Source organism: Mauremys reevesii, linkage group 8 (assembly GCF_016161935.1).
Source record: "Mauremys reevesii isolate NIE-2019 linkage group 8, ASM1616193v1, whole genome shotgun sequence".
NCBI lineage: Eukaryota > Metazoa > Chordata > Testudines > Geoemydidae > Mauremys > Mauremys reevesii.
In genome coordinates, this window is record NC_052630.1 from 85031959 (window position 1) to 85054869 (window position 22911).

Sequence of the window (22911 nt, forward strand, 5' to 3'; positions counted from 1 at the left end):
TGAAAACGTGTTGCATTTGAATGAGTAGATTTATTTCTGTCTTTGTGCACAAAAATAATTCCTTTTCCCTGAAAACAAGTTAGCATGTGGTGTTTTGATTTTGGGGAAAAAAACAGGTTGGGGACCCACTTGTGGACTCTTGTACCCTTCCCACACACACACACTCTCTGACAAGGAGTAGGGAAGCCAAGGGAATTTGAGCCTCAGGGATATTGAAGTCTTGAGCTCTTCTTATCCGCCTAAAGAGAGGTATGGCACAGGACTGGGTGCCTGAATTAGGGGTTATTGTGGGCTTTGCTCTGATGAAAAGCACAACCTAACTCAAATGTTACGTTAGTTAATGTTTGTAAAGTACTTTGAAGAGTAAAAGTGCTGTAGGTAATACTAAATGCATTTAATTTATTTTCTTTAATAATTCAAGGGTGAGAAGGTAAAAGTGAAAGAGAACAAGTGTACTACAATGTATATATTTGCACTTGTCCTCTCCTATGTTGAATCTTACTTTGGTTTCTCCTCTTCTGTATCCAATACTATTTTGTGAGGAAAAACTGGTACTGTTATAGGTGCTGTATGTCTACTTATGAGCTACTTCCTGGCCATGGTATTGGGAATAGTTTAATCCTGATTTTGCAGTCCTGCGGCTGGATTTGTTTCCAAGCACTATTTATTACTGTTTATGCTCTCTCCACTCTGTATTGTATGAGCTTTGTAAGTAATGCATCCTTATTCAAATATTTTAGTGACATCATTGCCCTTTTTCTTGGTAGTATCATAGAATATAAGGGTTGGAAGGGACCTCAGGAGGTCATCTAGTCAAAGCAGGACCAATCCGCAGACAGATTTTTACCCCAGTTCCCTAAATGGCCCCCTGAAGGATTGAACTCACAACTGGGGGTTTAGCAGGCCAGTGCTCAAACCACTGAGCTATCAAATGTGACAACATAAGCTATTCAAATAAGGGGTCGGAATGGACCATGGACATCCGCAGTGATGACTGGTAGGAGCAGAGCACAGCATGGAAATCTGATAGACCATGAACCAGAAGTTTACATTTTCTCCACTTTTGCAGTAGTTGGAAAGTGTTAAATTTTGTCCCTCCTCCGCCCTCAGAAAAAGACTTCCAGCATTGCTGTTTAAGATTTTATTCTTGTTTATTTCTTTAAAAAGTCATACAGTGATAAATAAGTGATGCTTTTTGTGAGGCAGATACTAAAAATGAGGGATATCTGTTGAATCTAGCAAGAAATATTTGGAAGGGTATATGCAAAACTGGAAATTGGTTTATTTGATTTTTGCTTGCCAACTTGAAATGCCACTTTCTGGTCCTTATGAATAATATGCTAAGTAAAACAACCAAAATAAAATTGACTGTCTAAATGACCTTATTCTAGGAAGACTTCAAGCACCGTCATCAATATTTATTTCCCATTTCAGTTGTTGCTATTTCTTCAACCTACTTCCCAGTAACTGTTACAGTTCAAATTTGTGAAAATTTATCCCAAAATGTAATCGTATTATGGGGGCAGCTGGTAGTGACCCCTATATTTAGCTTACCTGATATTTCCCATTATAAAGGATTATTGCAACTTTTTCTTTGAGAATCTCTGACGCCTCCATTGTTTGCAGCAAGGAGAACTCCCTCAGGCTAGTGAAGTGCTGTTTTTTTTGTTACATGAAATTCTGTTAAGCTTTTGCTGAGATATAAAGTACTAAAAATTGCCATTACTATCACTTGCAGTCTTCAAGAAAATGTGGGCAGCCTGCCAAAATAACAACTAAGCACTGTGCTTGCACTTTTTGAGGCTGGCTGATTCTGTCACCAATGCAGCAGCATCATACTCTGTATGGGGAGTTGCTAGAGCAGCTGTGGGGCGATGAGTTGTGGTTTTTGTTTTTGTTTTTTTTTGCACAGGACAGCCAATCCTGGCACATGGCGCCTAGTGGTTCATGCCCCCTTGGGTGCACTGCATGGGACAAGAACAACCTTCCCACTTCTGGTCACCTCCTAGTGAGCCTGGCATCTAGCCCCAGTGTTCCCTCTTTCTCTCCCTCCTCACATCTTCTCTCTTCCATTCTGGGGATCTGGAACTGCTCCATTTAGAAAAGGGAGGGGAGGGAAGAACTAGGCCAGGCTCCTCTCACTCAGTCTGTTTCTTAGGCACCAGAGGTGAAAGTAATATTAATTTCTTACTAGTTCGAGGGTCGGGCCTCGGGCAGAAGGGGCAAGGTTTGGGTTTAGCCTTCCCCAGCCAGCCCATCCACACTAGCTGGGCCCTGCTACCTGGGGCTCCGGTGGCAATTTAAAAGGGCCCGGGGCTCTGGCCGCTGCCACAGTGCTTTAACATTGCTGCCCCTTTGCCTCTCCCATCTGCAGCCCTGCCAGTAGGGTCCCTTGCAGTCAGGGCTGCAAACAGTAGGGTCCCTACTGGCAGGGCTGCAAACAGGACAGCGACGTTAAAGCGCAGCCGCGGCAGCACTTTAACATGGGCTGTGTACGGGCCAGTACCGGCTGCTTACCAGTATGCTGTATCGGCCCGTACTAGCCCACTTTCACCCCTGTTGGGCATCCTCTTCCCCTCATCACCCAAACCAGCCCTCCAGACCCAGCATGTGGCCCCAGTGGCTCAGTTACACACGCTCACTCACTCTGTTTCTCTGTCTCTTTTGGGGCTATAGGAGCTCAGTGCTCTGTTCCCCTCTGGAATACCAGCCGCTGCCAGCTAATTTAGTTAGTCCTGTATCTTAAAGTGATAGTCTACTCTACTCTATGCTGTGCTGAATTCCAACCCTTCAGGCTTCCAACCCTGATGATAGAACTTACTGGATGGTGTTGTAGTTGCACATAATTCAATTTGTTTTTACCTTTTTTCTTTAAAAAAACCCGAATCCTTAAAAATTATACAAAACCCCCAGTTGAAAGAATATTTGGGTTGCAAAGTCAAGCATATGAAAGTTAGAAAGTGGCATAATTACAGTTGTCAGTGTGCAGTTTTAGTTCTGCCCATTTCTGTTGCTCTTCCATTTGTGCATTAATTAATATAAATTAATTTTTTTGGCAAATAGTTTATGTACCAAAAAATTCAGTTTTGGCTTGACCAAAACTTAATGAATTTGGGTGAATTTGTCAAACTTTTGGCCAAAAAAAAAAAAAAAAGCTGGGGGTGGGGGGAATAGTCTGAAAAAATCTAAATAAAATGTTTTAAAATTTAGCCGGTTTTCAAAATATATATATAAAACCTGCCAAAACAAATGCCAAATTAAATATTTTATTTGACCAAAAACAGAGCATTTTTGTTTTGTTTTTTGGTGAGGGGGGGAAAAAAAGTCACTTTGAGTCCATCAAAAACAAAGGATTTTTTTCCCCCAGATTTTTCAGCCCAGCCACTGAACTGAAAAATCAGTTATTTGCCAGCTCTAATTATGTATATGCTGAGAAAAACTGGGTCTATAAAGGATGGAATGTGTTTAATGAAAGTATTTGCAGATATCATAATAAATCACTAATGTTAGTGAAATAAAGATTTAGGTCAGCATTTTCAGAACTCGATGCCTAAAATTTGACTTTACATTCGTATTTAAAGACCTACATAATTGGGCAGACCTCCCACAGTTCCTACCAAAGTCAATTTGGGTTCCTAAATGTGGATTTAGAGGCCTATCTTTCGGCACCTAATTTTGAAAATTTTGGCCTTCCTAAATAAAATATAAGTTTATATCATAAAAATAAGAAAATCTTTCCAGGTGGTTTTAGGGAAACATGACACTGTTTCAGTATCTCTTTTTGATTTGGGACTGCCACTTTAGTGATGCTTTCTGGCATGCATTTTTCAAAAGAGTATTTGAAGTCAGAAAGTGTCAAAAGTAGCATGGTAAATTGTAGAAAGCTCCTTTTTTCTTTAATAAATTTCAGCCATTTAGTTCTATTGCCAAAGACAACAGAGTCTTAATGTTAGACTTGGAAAGAATGAGCATCTCCTGCACCTGTGTGTTACACTATGTGAGAACTGCAGCTCAGGTTACAAGCATATGTGACATACATAATTTACCTTTTTGCACATGTCTGCATAAGTCTGTTTCTGTGCCACATGCATCTACAGAAATGGCCACTTCTTCTTTAGATATTGCCTGTGTGGATCTCAGCTCTGACTGATGTATATGTCCTCAGAACGTTCAAAATAGTTACATAGTGCACAAACCCCTCAGGTTATAAAGGATGCACAGCCCAACTGCCACTTGGTTCATACTGCACTCCTGAGGAAATTGTGCACCAAAAAATTAAAAATTCTTCAATAAAAATTAAAAATTCTGCGCACAATATTTTCCAATTCTGCATATTTTGTCAAAAAACACAATATAATCACACCAGTTTCAATTATTTTTGGTCATTTATTTCAAAATACCTGTCAGCAAGTATGTCTGTAACAACAGTACAGACAACAAAAAAGATTCAGGAAATATTTTTTGACAAATAGATTCCTTACTAGGCATATTAATACAGAACTCTGAGTAATAATTCATGTAAACTACAATACAGAACAGTATTTCCCATCACCCTCAGAAGCAGTTCAAAGGCTTAGGGGAGTCAGTGGTAACAGAGGAGCTGAGGGAGAGGGAAGTTATTGCTGGGAAGGAGCCTGGGTGTAAACTTGAAGGGTTGCTGGGTATGGGTGGAAGTATGGAACAGGTTTTTTTGAGATGCGGGGAGGGATTGTTGTGGAGCTTCCCACATGCAGACCCTGGCTGACCTCTAGCCTCTCCCATTCAGCCAGGCACATCTGCCCCTGTCCCCATGTGTCCTTCAACCCCTGTCCACATGTGTTCCTCCACCCTCACTCAAACACCCACTCCCCCCATTCCCATGTGGCCCTGCACTCCCTCCCCCTGTTCCCAGGTGTCTCTGTGCCCCCACTCAGCCACCCCCTGTCCCCATGTGGCCCTGCACCCTCTCTCCTGTCCCCATGTGGCCCTGCATCTCCCTCCCCCTGTGGCTCTGTCTCCACTCCCATTCATCCACTGCCCCTGTCCTCCCCCAGTAGCCCTGTCTGATCCCCCGCCCCCAGCAGCCCCATGCTGTCTGTCTCCCCATAGCCCCTGTCTCTTGACCTGGCCCGAGAGGCACTGAGAAGAAGGCAGGCATTTTTTTCTTCCTAGCCGGCCTGGAGCTGCTGCTCTGTTCTAGCACCTGGTGGGCAAAAGATGGAACTGCAGCAACTTTCTGTCAGAAGCTTTTTCTGTGCAAAAAAAAATTAAAACTATGCATGGCTCATTAATTATGCATGTGCACAGTAGCACAGAATTCCCCCAGAAGTAATACTGACAACTGTAGGCAGCAAGTAGAAACTCAGGTCTGGTCTACACAGTGCACAGCAAGCCAGGGTATGAACCTACAGCACATTAGCTTCGCACACGGTACATCAGAGTGCACTGTGGAACCTTTTGTGTGCAGTAGGAAGATCCACACAGCAAGTTAGTGTGCCGCAATCTAGTGCACTGTAGAGTCAGACCAGGGCTTGCTGTACACTAACTCGCTACGTAGACAAGCCCTCAGAATGTCTGTCATCATCATCCTGGCTGTCTCTCTAAGAAAACCACTCTGTTTCTTGTTCTTATGAGTATAAAATTATAATAGTTACAGTAGGGGATAACTTTACAACATGTGCCAAAAAGCTTTGCTCCTGTTTGGCTCTTTCTTTTCTTTAGGTTCCATTCAGCATCTTCCACTTCATGGTAGATTACCTTCCTTGATGTGCTTTGGATGATTGTGGCCAAATCTGCCAACTTCAAGTGTTGTCCTTCTTGCATTGGTACTATGTTTGTGACTGATGAGCACACTCTGCAGCCCAGTCTACTCACAGAAGTTTGACCAGTTTAACTAAATCAGTTTCTAAATGAATTAGTTAAATTGGTGCAGTTTTCAATGTGGGCATTCTTAAATTGGTTTGAGTAGCTAATATCAATTTAGCTTACTTCAGTTTATTACCAAATTAAACTAAATCAATGATAGTTACTCTTTTAACTGATTTAAATTGATGCAGTTTCTGTGTGCAGAAAAAGCCTATGCCTTTTCTGCTTCAGGGACGGACATAATCTTGAAATCTGTTTCATATGCTAACCTTCTCGAGGTGCATGCATCCAGTCTGACTCAAGCACCATCTCTGGGAGGCAGACATATAGGCCTCATCATCTGCTACTGAGCATTCAGGCACACTGGAGGTCCTGGTCTGAATCTAGGACAAGCAGCCTCACATTCAAAAAAAGCTTGATGCCTCGGGACTCAGCAGCTGCTCCGGGCCAATGGGAGCTGCTGGCCAGTGGGAGACGTGATCGGCCGGACCTGCGGACGGGGCAGGTAAACACACCAGCCCGGCCCGCCAGGGGCTTTCCCTACACAAGTGGCGACCCCTGTTTGAGAAACTCTGTGCTAAAGGTTATTCCAAACAACAGTGCAGGAGCTCTCTACAATCTCCAACATCAGATCTAGGAGAGTGGGATAAAGGATGTTGAGAGAGGTTACTTTATGCAGTCACACTCCATGACAGCCCACCCATCCACTTTGCAGTGCCCCACAGGAACTTCAGGCAAAACTGCTATGCATTATCTTTCCTCCAAATGAGAGCCATAGAGGAGGCCCCTCAGCAACAGAATGGGAAGGGAGCCCTGCAGGAAATTTATGTTAAAGAACCACAGTTACTATAACTGTTCTTTTCCTGCCATCTACCAGCTCCTTAGCTTTTTTGCTACCATTTTGCCTTTTTTCTCCATGTCTGTGGTCTTTCTGTGTGTTCCGCATAAGAGGGAATTCAGTGGATTTCTTGCATCTTCACTACTGCCTACCAGAACAGAATGGGAGGCAGTGAGGTAAAAGTTATTTTACCCAGTTCATCAAGGTGGAAAGCAAACTGCTCTTCCATACACTGACATAAAGAGGCAGAAAGATGGATCAGTGGAAAGACTGCAGGACGAGACAGCTAACTGCCATAAAGGGTGCCAAAGCTGCTCAGGAATAGAGCTCAATTTTGGGGAGATCTAGAAGTTCCACATGTTAACTATTTTTCTCTATTGTGCTGCATGAAATCCCTTCACAGTTTAGACACAGTGCAGTAGGCAAAGACAGTTGCTCAGCAGGGCTCCTAAACTCTGTAAGAATGGAGTTTTATGCCAGCACAGTTAAAGATCCCCAGAGGGCATCTCTTTGCCTGCTCCCATTCAGCACCTTCTGCCCCTCATGCTAATGCATGCCTTCAGCTAGTCATCAGTCGAGAGTCTTCCTTCTGCAATTATCTTCATTTAGTAGTTCATTTTTAGAATGATTTCAGTCAAACTGAAAATTGCCAATGATTTTAAATTGTAAGCTCTTTGGGGCATATACTGTGTCTCATTTCTGTGTAAATCACTATGCTGACTTCTGGTGCTGTATATATTGTAAAAAAATTGGCAATTTGTTAACGTTGCTACATAATATCCATTTTGCCACAGAATTTATTCAGCTGAGTAATTTAGGTTTCATGCGCCACATGATACCACCTTGTCCAAAATTCACTAAAATGCACTAAAACTCTACTGCAACCTGTACAGTAACCCAATTTGAAAACATTTTTCTTCCGTTTCCTCTTTTGGCTTAGTACTCCCCCTGTTTCTCTCCTTTACCCCCATAGCTATTCTTCTCTCCTTTCCCTCTCATTACTGATTTCTCTTTCTTTTCACCTAAGTGGAGCTCAGGATTATGCTCAGTGCCAACTGCCTCTTAGTTTCAGATGGAACATTTTGCTGAGCATAGCTGAGAAGTGACTACGGGATGCAGTGCTGAGAGCTGGCCACTTGCACTTAAGTGTATGTCTACGTTGCAATTAAAATCCTATAGCTGCCCATGCCAACTGATTGAGGCTCATGGGGCTTGGGCTAAGGGGCTGTTTAACTGCAGTGTAGAGACTTGGGCTGGAGCCTGGGCTTGAGGAACCTGTGAGGTGGGAGGTTCCCAGAGCTTGGGCTGCAGCCCCTGCTGGAACATCTACACTGCAGTTAACAGCCCCACAGCCCAAGCCACATGAGCCTGAGTCAGCTGGCATGGGCCAGCCACAAATGTCTAATTACAGTGTAGATATACCATTAAGAGACAACCAAGGGTAAGGAGTGATTAAATTTTTGGGAGAGGTGCCTCTATTTTCTAAGTACAGCATCATTACTATATTCTGCTGCTTGCTACCATTGCCAATGCTTGGGTCAGATATTCTAACTCTTATATAGTACCAGCCACATTGGGATCATGGGCAACAAACTGTGTTTCTTTAAATATTTGTAGAAGAGCAAAGATCCTTGAGAATTGATGACAGAATCAGTTCTACTTTCAGTGGTTATTACTATGTTTTTTTCTCTTAATGGGCATAAACCATGTCTAACTGCTTGTGTGTATTCATATTTAAGGCTGCAATGGGGTCAAATCATTTTATCTTGTATTTAGGATCCCTCCAGGTGACAAAATATAGAAACCTGTGTTTTCATCACCTGTTTTTACTTAAGACTTTGTCAGAAAAAGTTAAAATAATGAGATAAATTGGGATGACATCCCATGTGACTTATATGTTGTTGATTTGGTTCTAACCCAGAGGTGGGCAAACCATGGCCCGCGGTACCATCCTGCCCGGTCCTTGAGCTCCTGGCCAGGGAGGCTAGCCCCTGGTCCTGCCCCTGCTGTCCTCCCTCCCCTGCAACTACGCTGCCACGCGGGCAGCGCTCTGTGCAGCGGGGTTGTGTGCTCCTGCAGGGCAGCGCAGCAGCATGTCTGGTTCTGGCCGGGCGGCACGGCAGCCAGACATGCTGCTCTGAGCGGCATGGTAAGGGGGCCGGGGCTGGGAGGTTGGATAAGGGGCAGAGGGTCCTGGGGGACAGGGAGCAGGGGGCGGTTGGATGGGGTGGAGGTTCGGGGGGGGCAGTTAGGGGATGGGGACCAGGGGGAGGGGGTTGGATAAGCGTGGGAGTCCCAGGGTGCCTGTCAGAGGGCAGGGGTATGGATAGGGGTCAGGGGACAGGGATCAGAGGTGGTTGTATAGGGGGTGGGGTCCCAGGGGATAGTTAGGCGCGGAGAGGTCCCTGGAGGAGGCGGTTAGGGGACAAGGAGCAGGGGGGTTGGATGGGTTGGAGGTTCTGAAGGGGGCAGTCAGGGGGTGAGAAGTGGGAGGGGTCGGATAGGGGGCAGGGGCCAGGCTGTTTGAGGAGGCACAGCCTTCCCTACCCGGCCCTCCATACAGTTTTGCAACCCCAATGTGGTCCTTGGGCCAAAAAGTTTGCCCACCCCTGTTCTAACCTATTGCATTAGTGTTTGAATTTGGTTTCTTTCAGTATAGCCAGGGCATCATGTAATATAATATGTGCTTATGCAGCCATGTAAATACCTTATAATTTACCTTTTTCCTAAGATGTCACTTAAATCTGTTTATTATGCAGATCAGCACAAATGAATTTTTTCTGTAATTTTCTGTTCCTCAGCTTATCTGCTTGCCATTTTAGGATCTCCAGGAGAGAGAAACTGTGTAGCCCGACAGAGAAATGGGAAATACAGCAACATGAGGTTCAGAAGGTGCTAGTGCACTATCTTTTGGGAAGCATGGAGAAAGATACAGAAGCATATGGCTGCCATCCTATGGCTTTAAGGAACAGAACTATTTCACCTACAGTGCATCAAGAGTGGAGCGCTGCTTAGGAGTTATGAATGCAGCTGCTGCCTCCTGCAAGCCTGCCCTGCTCCCCACAAGGCTTTGCTTCAGGCCCTTTAGCCACCATCTGTCACCCACTCTCCCAATTTAAAAGTTGTAGTGTTTATCAAATGTCTTTGCAATCAGTCAGTGTTGCTTCATCTGTCTGTACTGCTGTGGTTCATAAAACAGGGACCCTCACTTTAGGATGAATGTACAAGAAAAGGAGGGACCTTGATTTGGCTTAGTTAATACAGTAGAATAGTCTCCTATTTTGAGAAATTAATTTGTCAGGACTCTGAACTTATTTTCTACATAATCTTTAACCTATTTAAATGTATAGCATTGTTTTTCATTTAAATACTCTCAACAATTGTCTTGTTAATTCACTGTCATTATACTGTAAAGATAAGTTTACTTACTCATCTACGAGTGTATGAGAATATCTAGGATGCATTAACCTGCATCTAATAATAGCAAACAATTACTTTAGACTCTGTGCTTTTTATTAACCTTAATAAATAGTAACACTTTTTTCATTGTTTGGTTTTTTTTGTTTATATAAGAATGTAAATCATTCCTAGTTTCATTCTCGTAATATATACCAAGTAATACTGTGCTATTATGCTATCTAGTACTTAATGTAACTAGGAATTTTTAAGTGTATTTGAAATAGCAGTTTTAACATAAGCCCATGTAAACAGGCAGTTTCATTAGTTTCTGTCATTGTCAGTCAGAATCAAACTGTTCTAGAAGAATATTGTCATGCCCTGATTGATACAAATACCAAACCCCCAATTTTTTCTGCTAAAAGACTTTACCCTACTTATACATATGTATATATAACTTTCTGAGAGGTGACACTGTCATTCTTCTTTCTTCTTGCTGAAAATGGGGGGGAAAAAAAACTCTTGAAGTAGTTCCCTTCCATTTGTCAATTCATGCCTTTATCAAAAACATGTGGGTGGCCTGATTTTTATTCATTTATTTATCTATTTTTAAAATAGCTTTTAAGCCATGTGCATCATATATGTCAGTTGGATGGGTTGCTGAAATCTGGAATTCTGACAGGTGGAAAAGAAAAAATATGCAGTAACATTTATGCAAACAAAAAAAGTCTATTAATCATCTTTGATGTAATAACGCTCCAATACTAATGTCCAATATTGCAATAATATGAAGAATGCGAGAAGATAAGGCTGGGATTTAAGATTTCATTGATTGGACCAAACATAGAGAGTCCCACTGTTTCACACTAACATCTCAGATCCATACACAGGGGTTTGAAATCTAGATCTGAACCCAGATTTTCCCAAAATTAGAGATAAAAATGATTCAGTCCATCATTATAGGAATAGGTTCAAACTGCAAGTTTTAATTATGATGTTTTGTTTTGAACCCATTTCTACTGTTAGTGGTTTGACAGGAGTAACATCTTTTGATCATCTGTCAAATTAGAAGTGCAATTGAAAATACTGTTATCAATTTCTTTGATTTATAAAGGCAACAGATTCAGTTAGCAAGATATTGTATTAATATGTTTTCTGTTTCATCTTGTTGTGATTATAATTAATGTATATTGCTATTGATGAATATGGAATTTTAAGGATGAGGTTTGATATTTCTTGTTGTGTGAGTGCAGACATTTAATAATCATGCCTGTACAAAATGATTTTTTGTACAGTATAGTAAAAATAGTGCATTTTAGTAATACTGAAGTGCTCCAGTTATATTTGATATTTAGACTTTAATGATACTCTAATACCTGTCAGAGTATAAAGAGAGAATAAATAGAAATAGTAAGTAAACTATTCTATTTCTTGGGGCCAATATACGTCTCTGTAAAAGTCCTTATTTGTTGAAACAGAGGGAAGAAACATTGTTTCATAAACATATGTAATTTTCACATTAGTGCCTTTGTCACAATGTAGAATATATCCTTCAGAACATTAACATAATTTTTATGATTGCAGATGTTTTTGAATGTTACTTTTTTCTCATTGTTTTGTTTACATTTTTTTGAAGGTTTCCCAATGAGTGGATCATGATGAACATACTTTAGGGACTTGCCATAGTATGGCTGCTTCTCGATCTACTCGTGTTACAAGATCAACAGTGGGGTTAAATGGTTTGGATGAAAACTTTTGTGGTCGAACCTTAAGAAACCGTAGTATCGCTCATCCAGAAGAACTATCTCCTCATTCTCAAGTACGATCAAGATCACCAAAGAAGAGACCAGAGTCTGTGCAAACTCAAAAGGGAAGTAATAGTGGAAGAACTACTGACTTGAAACAGCAAAATGCTCGGGAATCATGGGTGAGCCCTAGAAAGAGAGGACTGTCTACTTCTGAAAAAGATAATGTTGAGAAACAAATTGTGGAAAATTGTGAGAAAAGACAAGCAGAATCTGTATCACCAGTTTTAAAACGAATTAAACGTTGCCTACGTTCAGAAGTAGCAAACAGTTCAGAAGAAGAGTTGCCTACTAAAGCAGAAAAGGAATCATTGGAGTGTAAGAGTTCCATATCAGACAATGATGCAGTCTCTGCAGGGACTAAACGAGCTTGTCGATGTCTTATACTGGATGATTGTGACAAAAGGGAAGTTAAAAAGGTGAATGTCTGTGTGGAAGGGTTTAATAATTCTGCAATAGTTGAAGAGCTCACGGGCTATCAGGCTGTCAATGGGGTTGATGAGAGAGAGTCAGATGCCCTAAACTGTGATGACTGTCAGTCTGATGGGAACACTAAACAGAACAGTGCTGGTTCCTGTATGCCCAAGGAGAAAACTGTAGCAGAAAATGGGAATTCATTTGCCCATTCTTCATTGTTGCTTAATAGCAGCAAGGAGGACAGTGTTATAGACCATTATGTGCCTTGCACAAATTCACCTGAACAGGTAAAGTTAGAGGACCACAAAATAAGTGACTGCTTGCCTGCGGACCCTGTTGATCAGGCAAATGAGCCAGCTACTGGGTCCTTTTCTGAAATCCAGTCATCTTTCTTAAGGGATTCTGAGGAGGAGGTGGATGTGGTGGGAGATAGCAGTGCCTCAAAGGAACAGTGTGCTGAAAACACCAACAGCAACCTGAACGCTGATCATGATAGTACATCAATCTCAGGTGAACCTGAACCACCATCTTCTGTGCTGGAATGTGTTTCAGCTCAAATTACATCAATGTCAGAACTTCAAGAACACAGATATACATTGAGAACTTCACCACGAAGGGCTGCCCCTGCCAAAGGTAGTCCCACTAAAAATAACTCGCCTTGTAGAGAAAATGGGCAGGTTGAGGAAAATAATCTTAGTCTCACTGAAAAGAATATAGCTGCAAGTACTAATAATATCTGTGGCTCTCCCATAAACGCTAAAGAAATTATGCAGAGTGAAAAAGTGAGAGGTTGTGACTCTGGAGATTATGTGAGTGATGGACTAAGTAAGCCACCCTCTGAGGCTCGGCTCATTGCTGGATATATATCATCTGCCAAAGAGAGTGCCAACCTGCACACTGCAGAAGATGATGAGGAAGAGCCTGATGTGTATTACTTTGAATCAGATCATGTGGCATTGAAACACAACAAAGAGTATGTGTAACTATGGTAACCATGAATTCTGCTTTTGTTCCTTAGCCAAAAATCTAATTATCAAAAATTATCCATATATCTTTAAATAATTCCACAATAATTTAAGTATTTTGATTTCTTAATTGTTTAGCTATTATTAGTTTAACCTCAACCCTCATTTCCCATATCCTCTCAAAAAGTAACCTTTCATCTATGTAATATGCAGTGTGGTACAGCAATGTGGTTTATACAGTACTAATAATTTAAGATTCTAGCAAGAAATTGTTTTTGAAACACACTTCTGTTGTTTTCCCCCCCAGGGAACTTACAGAAACCAAACCAAAATATTACAGCCTTTAATTTAACTAGAAACATTTTGATTATTTATCAGCCTGTTTAACATTTACAGTACATTCAGGTTTATTAAATGGTGATACTACTATACATAGCAGAGTATATAAACAAGTTGCTATGGCATCCATTTTCCAAGCATTGTGGAAGAGATTTAGCTATATTTTTTCATGTTAATTAACTTGTCATGTTGCTAAATTCCAATGTAACAATTTGAAAACTTACACCAGTGTTGTCATTGCATCATGTTTTCATTTATGGTGACATTATTTTAGCACAAAAAGTATAGATTGATATTCTAATTACCCTTAGCAAGTATAAGCATCATTTGTTTATTATCTGAATAGCTTTAGTAAAATGGAGTTAGTCACAAATATGTAATGTAATGAAAGTCCTTGTAAAGAAAAGGCACTGATTTTTATATAAATATAGTTTATATGGAAAGTATTTGCCCGAAAATGACAGATCCGACCACAACTTTATACCAAGCAACAATTTCAAGACCTTTTTAAAATTTGTTTGGTTTTATGTTTTCTTGCTATTTAGTATATTGTCTAGATTTTCTTCTGAGTATTGAAATACCAAAAATATTAAGTGCAGATGAGCTTTAGTTTTCTTTCCTCATATGAACAGACAAACAAAGTTATTGCTAGCTATAAGACTTGACAGAAGCTGTGGTTTCCAGAGATAATGGCACCCCTGGGGCATTATGAGGCACAAGACACAGATGATTGTCTCTAATCCTGCAGAAGTTTGACTGTGTTATTATGGCTTTTGGAGTTACATTATTTTTATAATGAAATTTCCTCAGTGTTGGATATAAGTAAATTGCTTTGATTAGAGAGAGCTGCCAATTATAAAGTATACAGTAGTTCAGCTGTGAGGTTTGCATAAATTATCATTAAAAATGATAATGTACATACATTACAGCACTTTCTCAATCCAAGTATTTTTTTGCTGCTTTCCCGTTGACAGACATTGCATATTGTATAAAATTAAATGTATGATAAAAGTCAGATGAAATGGAAATTCGATCACTTTCCCTCTTTTAGTTTTTGTTGTTTTTATTTTAAACAAGATGATCTATTTTAATTTATGTCAGTGCGAGGACAGTTTTTCTCTCAGCTCTGTAATTGCTGATTATTAAGAATAGAATGTGACAGTGGGGCAGATTTTCTGATGTGACCTTGGATTTTGCTCTTCCAAAATTAAGCATACAGAAAATCCACATTATTGTAGGCGAAATCCACATGTGGATGTAAACATTAGATAATAGTGCATTTAATTTCCCTATAGTATGTGCAAATGCGTGTAAACATGTATTCCTATACAGTTTAGAGATTAGTTTGAGGCCACCTGAAAACCTGGATCAATATGTTAACATCTGTATGTGTACAATTGCTCTTTAAATTTAACTAGTTATCGTTGAGCTTGGCAGGCTGCTTGTGACAGCTGCTTGGAATGGTTTTGAAATTACATATATTTATAGGAACAACAAGGAGTCCGATGGCACCTTGTTGTTTTGGTAGATACAGACAAACATGGCTACCTCCTGATACTTGACATATATTTATAGGCTGATAGTCACTGGTGATTGTTAAGAGGTAATGATCTAGATGCAGAATTTTAAGCAAATATTACAGTTTCTGAAATGTGTAACATTCCAGTAGTTATAGCAAGAAAGGGAGACATCTAGTCTTTTATAAATCATGGTATAAATCAGGAAAGGACTGTGCCCACTTTCGAGGTGGAAAGCACAGTTCCACTGAAATACTATTATTTAATCTGCATTCTTCCTTCTGAAAAAGAATGGGCAAGTCTACACTGACCTGCAGTTTGGACTAAGGGGGTATGAATAGCAGTGTGCACCAAAGTGCTGTGCTGTAACTCCCCTGTGTGGAACACGTGAACTTAAAAGTCCCTAGTTCACACTAATGTAGTCCTGTTTAAAGAGTTTCCATTATAGCAGGCAAATGCTGTTAGTTCTGTATCATTTTGGCATTGCAGAGTGTGGTGGTCTTAGGTTTAGTAGCTCTGCAAAGAGCATAAGATCTCTCTATCTTACAGCAATTCATGATTAGCCATGTCTTTTCATTGTGGGTGAGTTTTGCTCTTTGTTCGCCTTTTAATTCTTTCTTACAAGTCAATCCACGCAGCCACTCAAAAGATGACACTTAAATCACTCCACAGATTATCAAAGAGAAATCAGTGTTTTTTGATACCCACCTGTACCCTAGGCCAGCTCCCACGGGGTGGGGAGGGAGCACTCCCAGCTCTGCTTGGCAACCGCCCCCCATCAGGCACGGCCTGGCTCCCGGTGTGGCCCCTAGCTTTGGCTCTGCACCCAGCTCTGGTCCTAGCTCCCGCCCTGCCCCCTGCTGAGGCCCCAGCCTCAGCCCTCTTATACCTGTCTACGTCCTATCCCTCCTGAGACGCAGCCCCAGTCCCAGCCCTCGTGGGCATACAGAAAATCCACGTTATTGTAGGTGAGTAAGGGGCGGGTGACCCTTAAAAGTTTGGGGGCCACTGCCTTAAAACAATGTATCATCTGTAAAACTTGCCCTGTCTGTGTCCCTAGTGTTCTCATAAACCTTAACTGTACAGTTCATAAATCTAAGTTTCACCATGTTTGAGAATGGCTTTGTTTTATGCAATATTATCATGAATTGTCATTTACTGATGAACATTAAACTTGTATTGATTTCCTTGCTAATATAAGGCATTTCCTACAGTTACAAAACTCACAGTAATTACAATAACTTCATTTGTAAAATTCAACAATTACAGTCCTAAATAGAAATATGAAACTGTTAGACTATGCTAAAAAGGCCAATAAAACCCCTTAAGACTTGTTTCCCAGAAAAACAAGGTAATAACACATGTATTGTAGCCTTTTTATGTGAAGTTATGATGTTTTAATTTGACAGTGTCCATAAAACATTTTTATGTGAACACTTCTAAGGAAATATGAAAATACTGTAGGAAAATAAACACCACAAAAGTGGGAGGATAGTGGCATATTATTGTTTAATATTTATATTGGGTAAAACTGTCTCATCCAGATCATGGTAAGTGCTATACAATCTTATAGTAAATGACAGTCCTTCCTTCAAAGAGTGATTCAGAAAACTATAAACAGTAGTTGTACAGCCATACAAATAAACAATAACAGACTGATCTAGGAGTTTATATAACTGTAAAATGTTGGGTTTTTTTTTTGTTTGTTTCATGTATACATTGTTAATTCAATTTTTTATTTTGATTTTCTTTTGTACAATTTCTGCTCTTACAAGTGCCTCGCTGAAAAAATCCATTTTATATGTAATTTAAAGTGTTTATATTTTCCCAGTACAGAATTTTTACATTTTAACACTCTGTTTTCAAAAGTCTTATTTAGTCATCTTCTTATGTCTTAATACTTGCTAACATACCCCCTTGCTGTCTCCTTGTTAACTTTCATCATTCCCATTAATTTACTTGGCCTAAATTCTCTGTCTTCTCAATTCAGGCTTATTGTTTTCAGTATGTGTCTCCCTTTGTCCTGCTTTTCATTTTTCCTTCATTCTCAGTCCTTTTTTTTTTTTTTTGCCTACTTCTCTCCACTTACATTACCTTCCTATGTTTATGTTTTGAAATTCTTTGCATTACAGGGACTATGGGGAGGGGAGCTGGAAGTGTCTGCTCAGAACTTTCTTTTGAGAGATTGGATAGTCCCTGGGCCAAATTTGAGTGAGTTCATAATACCTTTATGTATTGCTATACAGCTGTGGCCTGAATCCTGAAATCAGTTTTTCAGGGGGACACTTACACTTGCATAGAATCCCATTGAAGTCCGTGGGGTTCTGCATGGGCGCACGGACCTGTATATGGCAACTAGATTACAGGATACAGGGACCTATATTTTTCCAATAGACAAGTGCTTCCTTACATCTTTCTGCATACATTTTATTATATTTCATAGTTTAAAAATGACATGAATATGAGTTTAAAACAAAAGAAAAGAGAGTGTAAAACATTTAATTATATTTCTAAAATCCCTATTTATTGTCTGTAATAGATTGGTTTGTCAATGTGGAACCGTAATTGAAGCCAGTGAGCTTTGCACAGATACAAGAGTCCACCTGTGGACAAAGAATTGCAGGGTCAGGCCTAGATATTTTAACTTCTAGCATGTTGTGAGCTCTTATGAACCATGCGTGCGCAAACACGTATTTTGCCTTACCGGTTATTTCAAGACCCTCTTACAGAGAAGCCATTTGAATTATAAATCTATAATGATTTCATGACAAACTTTTAATTTTTTCATTTGAAAAATGTAATTAGTTTTCATTAATCTGTTCACAGATAAAAACCAGAGAATTCAGAGTTAAGATTAAACTTAAAATAAATCCAAACATGTTAAGATAAGGCATCGAAATACCTTTAATTCCACCTTGAAGCGACACCGTGCAGTTATGAGTTGTGCCTAATAGTGCGTCATTCCAGTTTAGATTATACTGATTTTTATAGACACGTTAATTTTTTTCATTATTCCTTTCTTCATGGGGCACACCATCTTTCCTGAGGGAAACTTAACATTACTCTTACTTGGAAAATGGGCGCTGGTGGTCATTTTGAAAGACACCTTTTTTTTTGCTAATAGCAGTCTCGTACCCTCACTGACATTGAGAACAATAGGAGGTGGCAAATACTTTGACACAGGTCAGTTCTTCTTGATAGTCTCTGTAGAAGAATATTATTTGACAGTCGCCGCTGAAGAAGTTGTTTTCACTTTTGAAGAATAATGGGAATAAATTACCATTAATCCTTAATAAGAATATCCAAATGTAGTTTATGCATGTGATTGGAGTGAGTTTTAACTTGAGAAGGGTCTGTGTTGTTCTGTTAATATCACTTGAAACAGAATGGTCTGACAAAGGGTGATACATTTCTTAAATTACCCATTTTTAGTTTATTTTAACTCATAAGACACTTAATGGGTTTACTTGTCAATTCAGGAAATTCATTCTGTGCTCAAGCATGTGTTGTAATTTTGGTGAGGTCTGGCTGTATTTTTTTCATACATAACAAAGTGGCTTAATCCCTGCTTCAAATGAAAATCTGAACTTTAACTGTGGAACCACTATTGGTGCTTCCATAAAGTGGAAGCATAAAGGAGCTGTATAAGAAATCCTTTGTATGAGTTTGAGATGAACTACAGTTTAGTAATACAAATAATTTTTTGTTACTAAACAACATTATACTAATAAAATGTGATTAGTTAAATGTTAGTGAAGTTCTGTTTTTTATAACTGACCCCAAATTTACACAATTTCAAAATTTTAGTATAATTTCTCAGCAGCTTCCATTAGTGTCACATTTATAAGAGATACAACCTTAGAAAGCAATAGGTATCAGTAAATAGAATATTACATTAAATATTAAATTAATAAATAATAAACTAACCCTCCACAGGACTTGAAAAATGGCTTTGGTGAATAACACATAGCTAGTAAAAAGCTTCTCGGGGTGAGTGCTGGCAACTTCTTCTACAGAGTTGAAGCTTTCCTTTAAAAAGAGAGAAAAAAATTGCAAAAATAACCTTCAAATGTGAGTGAAGTCTAAACCAATGCAGATGGACTACAGCACCACTTCCTTTCCAGCTATTCATAGCTTTGCCAAACTGCAGCAGAGTAAAACCAAACAGTTTCATTGCTGTCCCCAGGACTCTGACAATAATAATGACAATTTCGCTCTGTTGCTAGTTGGGAAATCTCTGAGTAGGAACAGGGTTAGGCGCTGCAGTTATTTATTAGGGAAGAAGATTTAATAATTTGCATCTGAAGGGAGGGGTACAGTAATGGAAACATCTCCCTCGCAATAGCCAGAATGCTGTGATAAAGGTGAACTAACAAAAACAAACACACTGTAATCACAGCAGCCATGAGACAGCTAATGGTAGAGAAGTGGAGACCGCTGATTATTTTGATAGGAGCCCTGAAATGACAGAGGAGCAACAGTGTGAAACAGAATATGCATGCTCATTTTTCTTGCAGCAGGCATGGTGGGTTTGCGGAGATGGGGAAGGGAACACTTCAAAATTATTAGACACTTACTAGCCAGAGGCTGATTTTAAAGCTGAATCCACCAAGGATCTAGGGATGACGTCCTTGTATTACTCCCTCCCCTTCCCTTTGGCACCTGGACAGTGGGAGTCCCCTCATCACATCTGTTGGCTTTGTCTAATAGCTTTAATTATCTGTTTCTTAGGCATATGTTAAAGTACTTATGTGATGGGTTGACTTTAGGGAATCTGTGAAGAGTGTTCATGTGTGGGAGCCTGGGCATAGAAGAGAAGGAGGGATTGATACAAGATAGGAAAGATAAGTGTGATGTTGAGGGAGAGGAAGAGAGAAGGAGATTTTGGTGAAAGAAAGAAAATTAAATTTAAGAGAAGATAGCAATCACAAAGAGAGATCAAAGTGTGAAGGAAGCAACGCAGGGTTGTTAAAGTGGAGGGGAAAAGAAAGGAAAAGTCTAGTGAAGCTAGGAATAAGGACAAACTAAAGCAAGAGACGTTAGTAAGTTTGCATTTATTCCTTTAAAATTTCTGGAGTTATTGCCTTGGGGCATGGCTGCATCTGTATTTTTCACCCTGGCTAATCTGCTTTGTCTGTCTTGGGACAATTCTACATTACAAAATTAAGTTGACCTAAGTTATGTCAATGTACAGCCATCCCAGTAATTAAATTGCATTTGCCTGTCCAAACTATGCTCCTTGTGTTGGCGGTGCGTGTTCTCACTACTAGCGCTTGCATCTATGCAGAGAGCAGTGTTCCTTGGGTATCCCATTGTGTAACTTGTCACATCTAGTGCAGAGTGTTTTGGGAGGGGTTTGAAATTCCTCATGGGGACAAATGAGTCACATAGGAGTTAGTGGGAACATGGTTTCAATGTCCCATGATGCATTTTTCTCTTTCCCATAATGTTTCGTGCCTCTTTTTTCAAAAGCATGGGTCCTGCACATCTATGGACTGTAATGAGTGTTGCAAGCATAGTGCGTGCCGTATTTGCAGAGCCGCCAGAGGCGCCACGGGGAACATGAGGATTCATTGGAGGTTAGCTTACTGTAGCATATAGAAACAATTCAAAATTGTTGTTGGCATTCACGGAGCAGCTGCAGATGGTGGAGTGCGGATTCTGGGCCCGAAAAACAAGCATTGACTGACGTGATCAAATTGTTACGCAGGTATTGGATGACGAGAAGTGACTGAAGACCTTTTGAATGCACAAGCCACATTCCTTGAAGTATGTGCAGAGCTCGCCAGCCCTCCGGCAGAGCAACACCAAAAGGAGAGCTGCACTGACAGTGGAGAAGCGAGTGGCGATCACTGTGTGGAAGCTTGTCATGCCAGATTGCTACCATTCTGTCTGGAATCAATTTGGAGTTGGGAAATCCATCATGGGAGCTGCTGTGATGCAAGTGTACAGGGCCTTTAATCACATCCTGCTACAAAGGACTGCGACTCTGGGCAATTTGCAGGACATAGTAGATCACAGGAGCTGACTTTCTAAAGTGCCGGGGAGTGCTTGCCCCCTGGCTCTGCCCCAGGCCCTGCCCCCACTCCACTCCATCTCCAAGGCTCCACCTTGCCCCACCTCTTCTCATCCCCACTCCACCCCTGTCCCGCCTCTTCCTGCCTAGTTCTGCCCTTCCCACAAGCGTGCTGTGTCCTTGCTCTTCCCCCCCCCCCACCTCCCTCCCAGCCTCCTGCTTGCATGCAGTGAAAGAGCTGATTATGGCAGGTGGGAGGCATGGGGAGAGAGGGGGAGGTGCTGATCCACAGGGCTCACCAGCAGGCGGGAGGCACTAAGGGGAGTGGTGTGAGCTGATAGGGGGCTGCCGGTAGGTGCTCAGAACCCACCATTTCTTCCCCGTGGGTGTTCCAACCCCGGAGCACCCATAGAGTCAGCACCAATGTAGTAGATGGTTTTGCAGCAGTGGAGGTCCTGAATTGTGGTAAACAATAGATGGCATGCATATCCCTATTTTGGCACAGGATTACTTTGCCATAGAGTGCAGCAACAGAAATGGCTACTCTTCTACGGTATTGGAAGTGCTGGTGGATCACCGGGGACGTTTTACTGACATTAACGCGGGAAGATCAGGGAAGGTGCATGACATATGCATCTTTAAGAACACTGGCCTATTCAGAAAGCTGCAAGCAGGGACTTTCTTTTCAGGCCAGAGGATTGCCATTAGGGATGTTGAAATGCCAGTTGTGATCCTGGGAGACCCAGTCTACCCCTTACTCCCATGGCTCATGAAGCCTTATACCGGCAACCTCAGTAGTAGCAAGGAGTGCTTCAACTACAGGATCAGCAGGTGCAGAATGACAGTTGAATGTGCCTTTGACTGTTTGAAAGGCCGCCAGTGCTGTCTAGTCACAAGATTAGACCTCAGTGGAAAAAAATATCCCAATGATTATAGCTGCTTGCTGTGTGGTTCATAGTATCTGTGAAGCAAACAAGGAAAAGTTTCCACCGGGGTGGAGGGTAGAGGTGGAATGGCTGTCTGCTGATGTTGAGCAGCCAGATACCAGGGCTATAAGAAGAGCTCAACAGGGAGCTATGTGGCTCAGGGAGACATTGAAAGAAACCTTTTAATAGTGAGCCACAGTAATGTGTGTTGCTATAGTGTGCTCTGCGTGATATTGGTTTTTTGCACCCTGGTATGAACCTTGTAATGGATGCTTTGTGTGTAGTAAATGCAAATGCACCTGTTGTTGTTATCCATGAATGATGTCCGCCCCAACCAGCATATGTTGTGAACTAATAAAGATGAATTAAGTTTTCACAGACTTTTATTTTAAACCTGTGTAAACAAACATATTTGTAACTGAATGAAACTTTATAAATAGAGGGGAAAGAACAGTCATTTTCATTTCACAAACATACGCCAACCGTGACTTTCACAGATCAGTGTATGTGCGGCTCTGATTGTACTCTTCCCCGAGGGTGGAGTGGTAGTGGTAGTGCAGTGGCCCTGGATGCCACATGCAATGTGCAGTAGATCTGTAGGGAGTTCCCAGAATGCAGTTCTGTCTGGGCTGTAGAGGGAGGCGAGTGAGGGTCTGTTGAGCCTGAAGGTCAACAACAATCTCCAGTATGTCTGTTTGCTGCTTGAGAAATGCTAGCATCTCCTGCTCCACGTCTCTCTCCTTTTCTTGTGCTTTTCTCCTCTCTGCTCTATCCCTGTCCGTTCTGTCTGCGAGGGTGATCCTCCAAGCCCTGTGCTCAGTATCCAAAAGCACTAGAGGGTTGCAGGA

The 22911-nt window shown here is 41.0% G+C and overlaps 1 protein-coding gene across 9 annotated transcripts in view; it reads left to right on the top strand.

Moving 5' to 3' along the window:
• Nucleotides 1-22911, top strand: part of ZZZ3 (zinc finger ZZ-type containing 3) — a 99882-nt gene that overhangs the window by 28713 nt on the left and 48258 nt on the right. For 6 of the 9 annotated variants that reach the window (XM_039485912.1, XM_039485919.1, XM_039485920.1 and 3 more), the window contains exon 2: nt 11715-13273. In XM_039485912.1, the coding sequence (XP_039341846.1) occupies nt 11766-13273 (1508 nt within the window). In that variant the 5' untranslated portion in view covers nt 11715-11765. Of the gene's footprint in view, nt 1-9500; nt 9575-11714; nt 13274-22911 lie in introns of those variants that run through there. The other 3 variants (XM_039485915.1, XM_039485914.1, XM_039485916.1) reach the window with 2 other exon arrangements.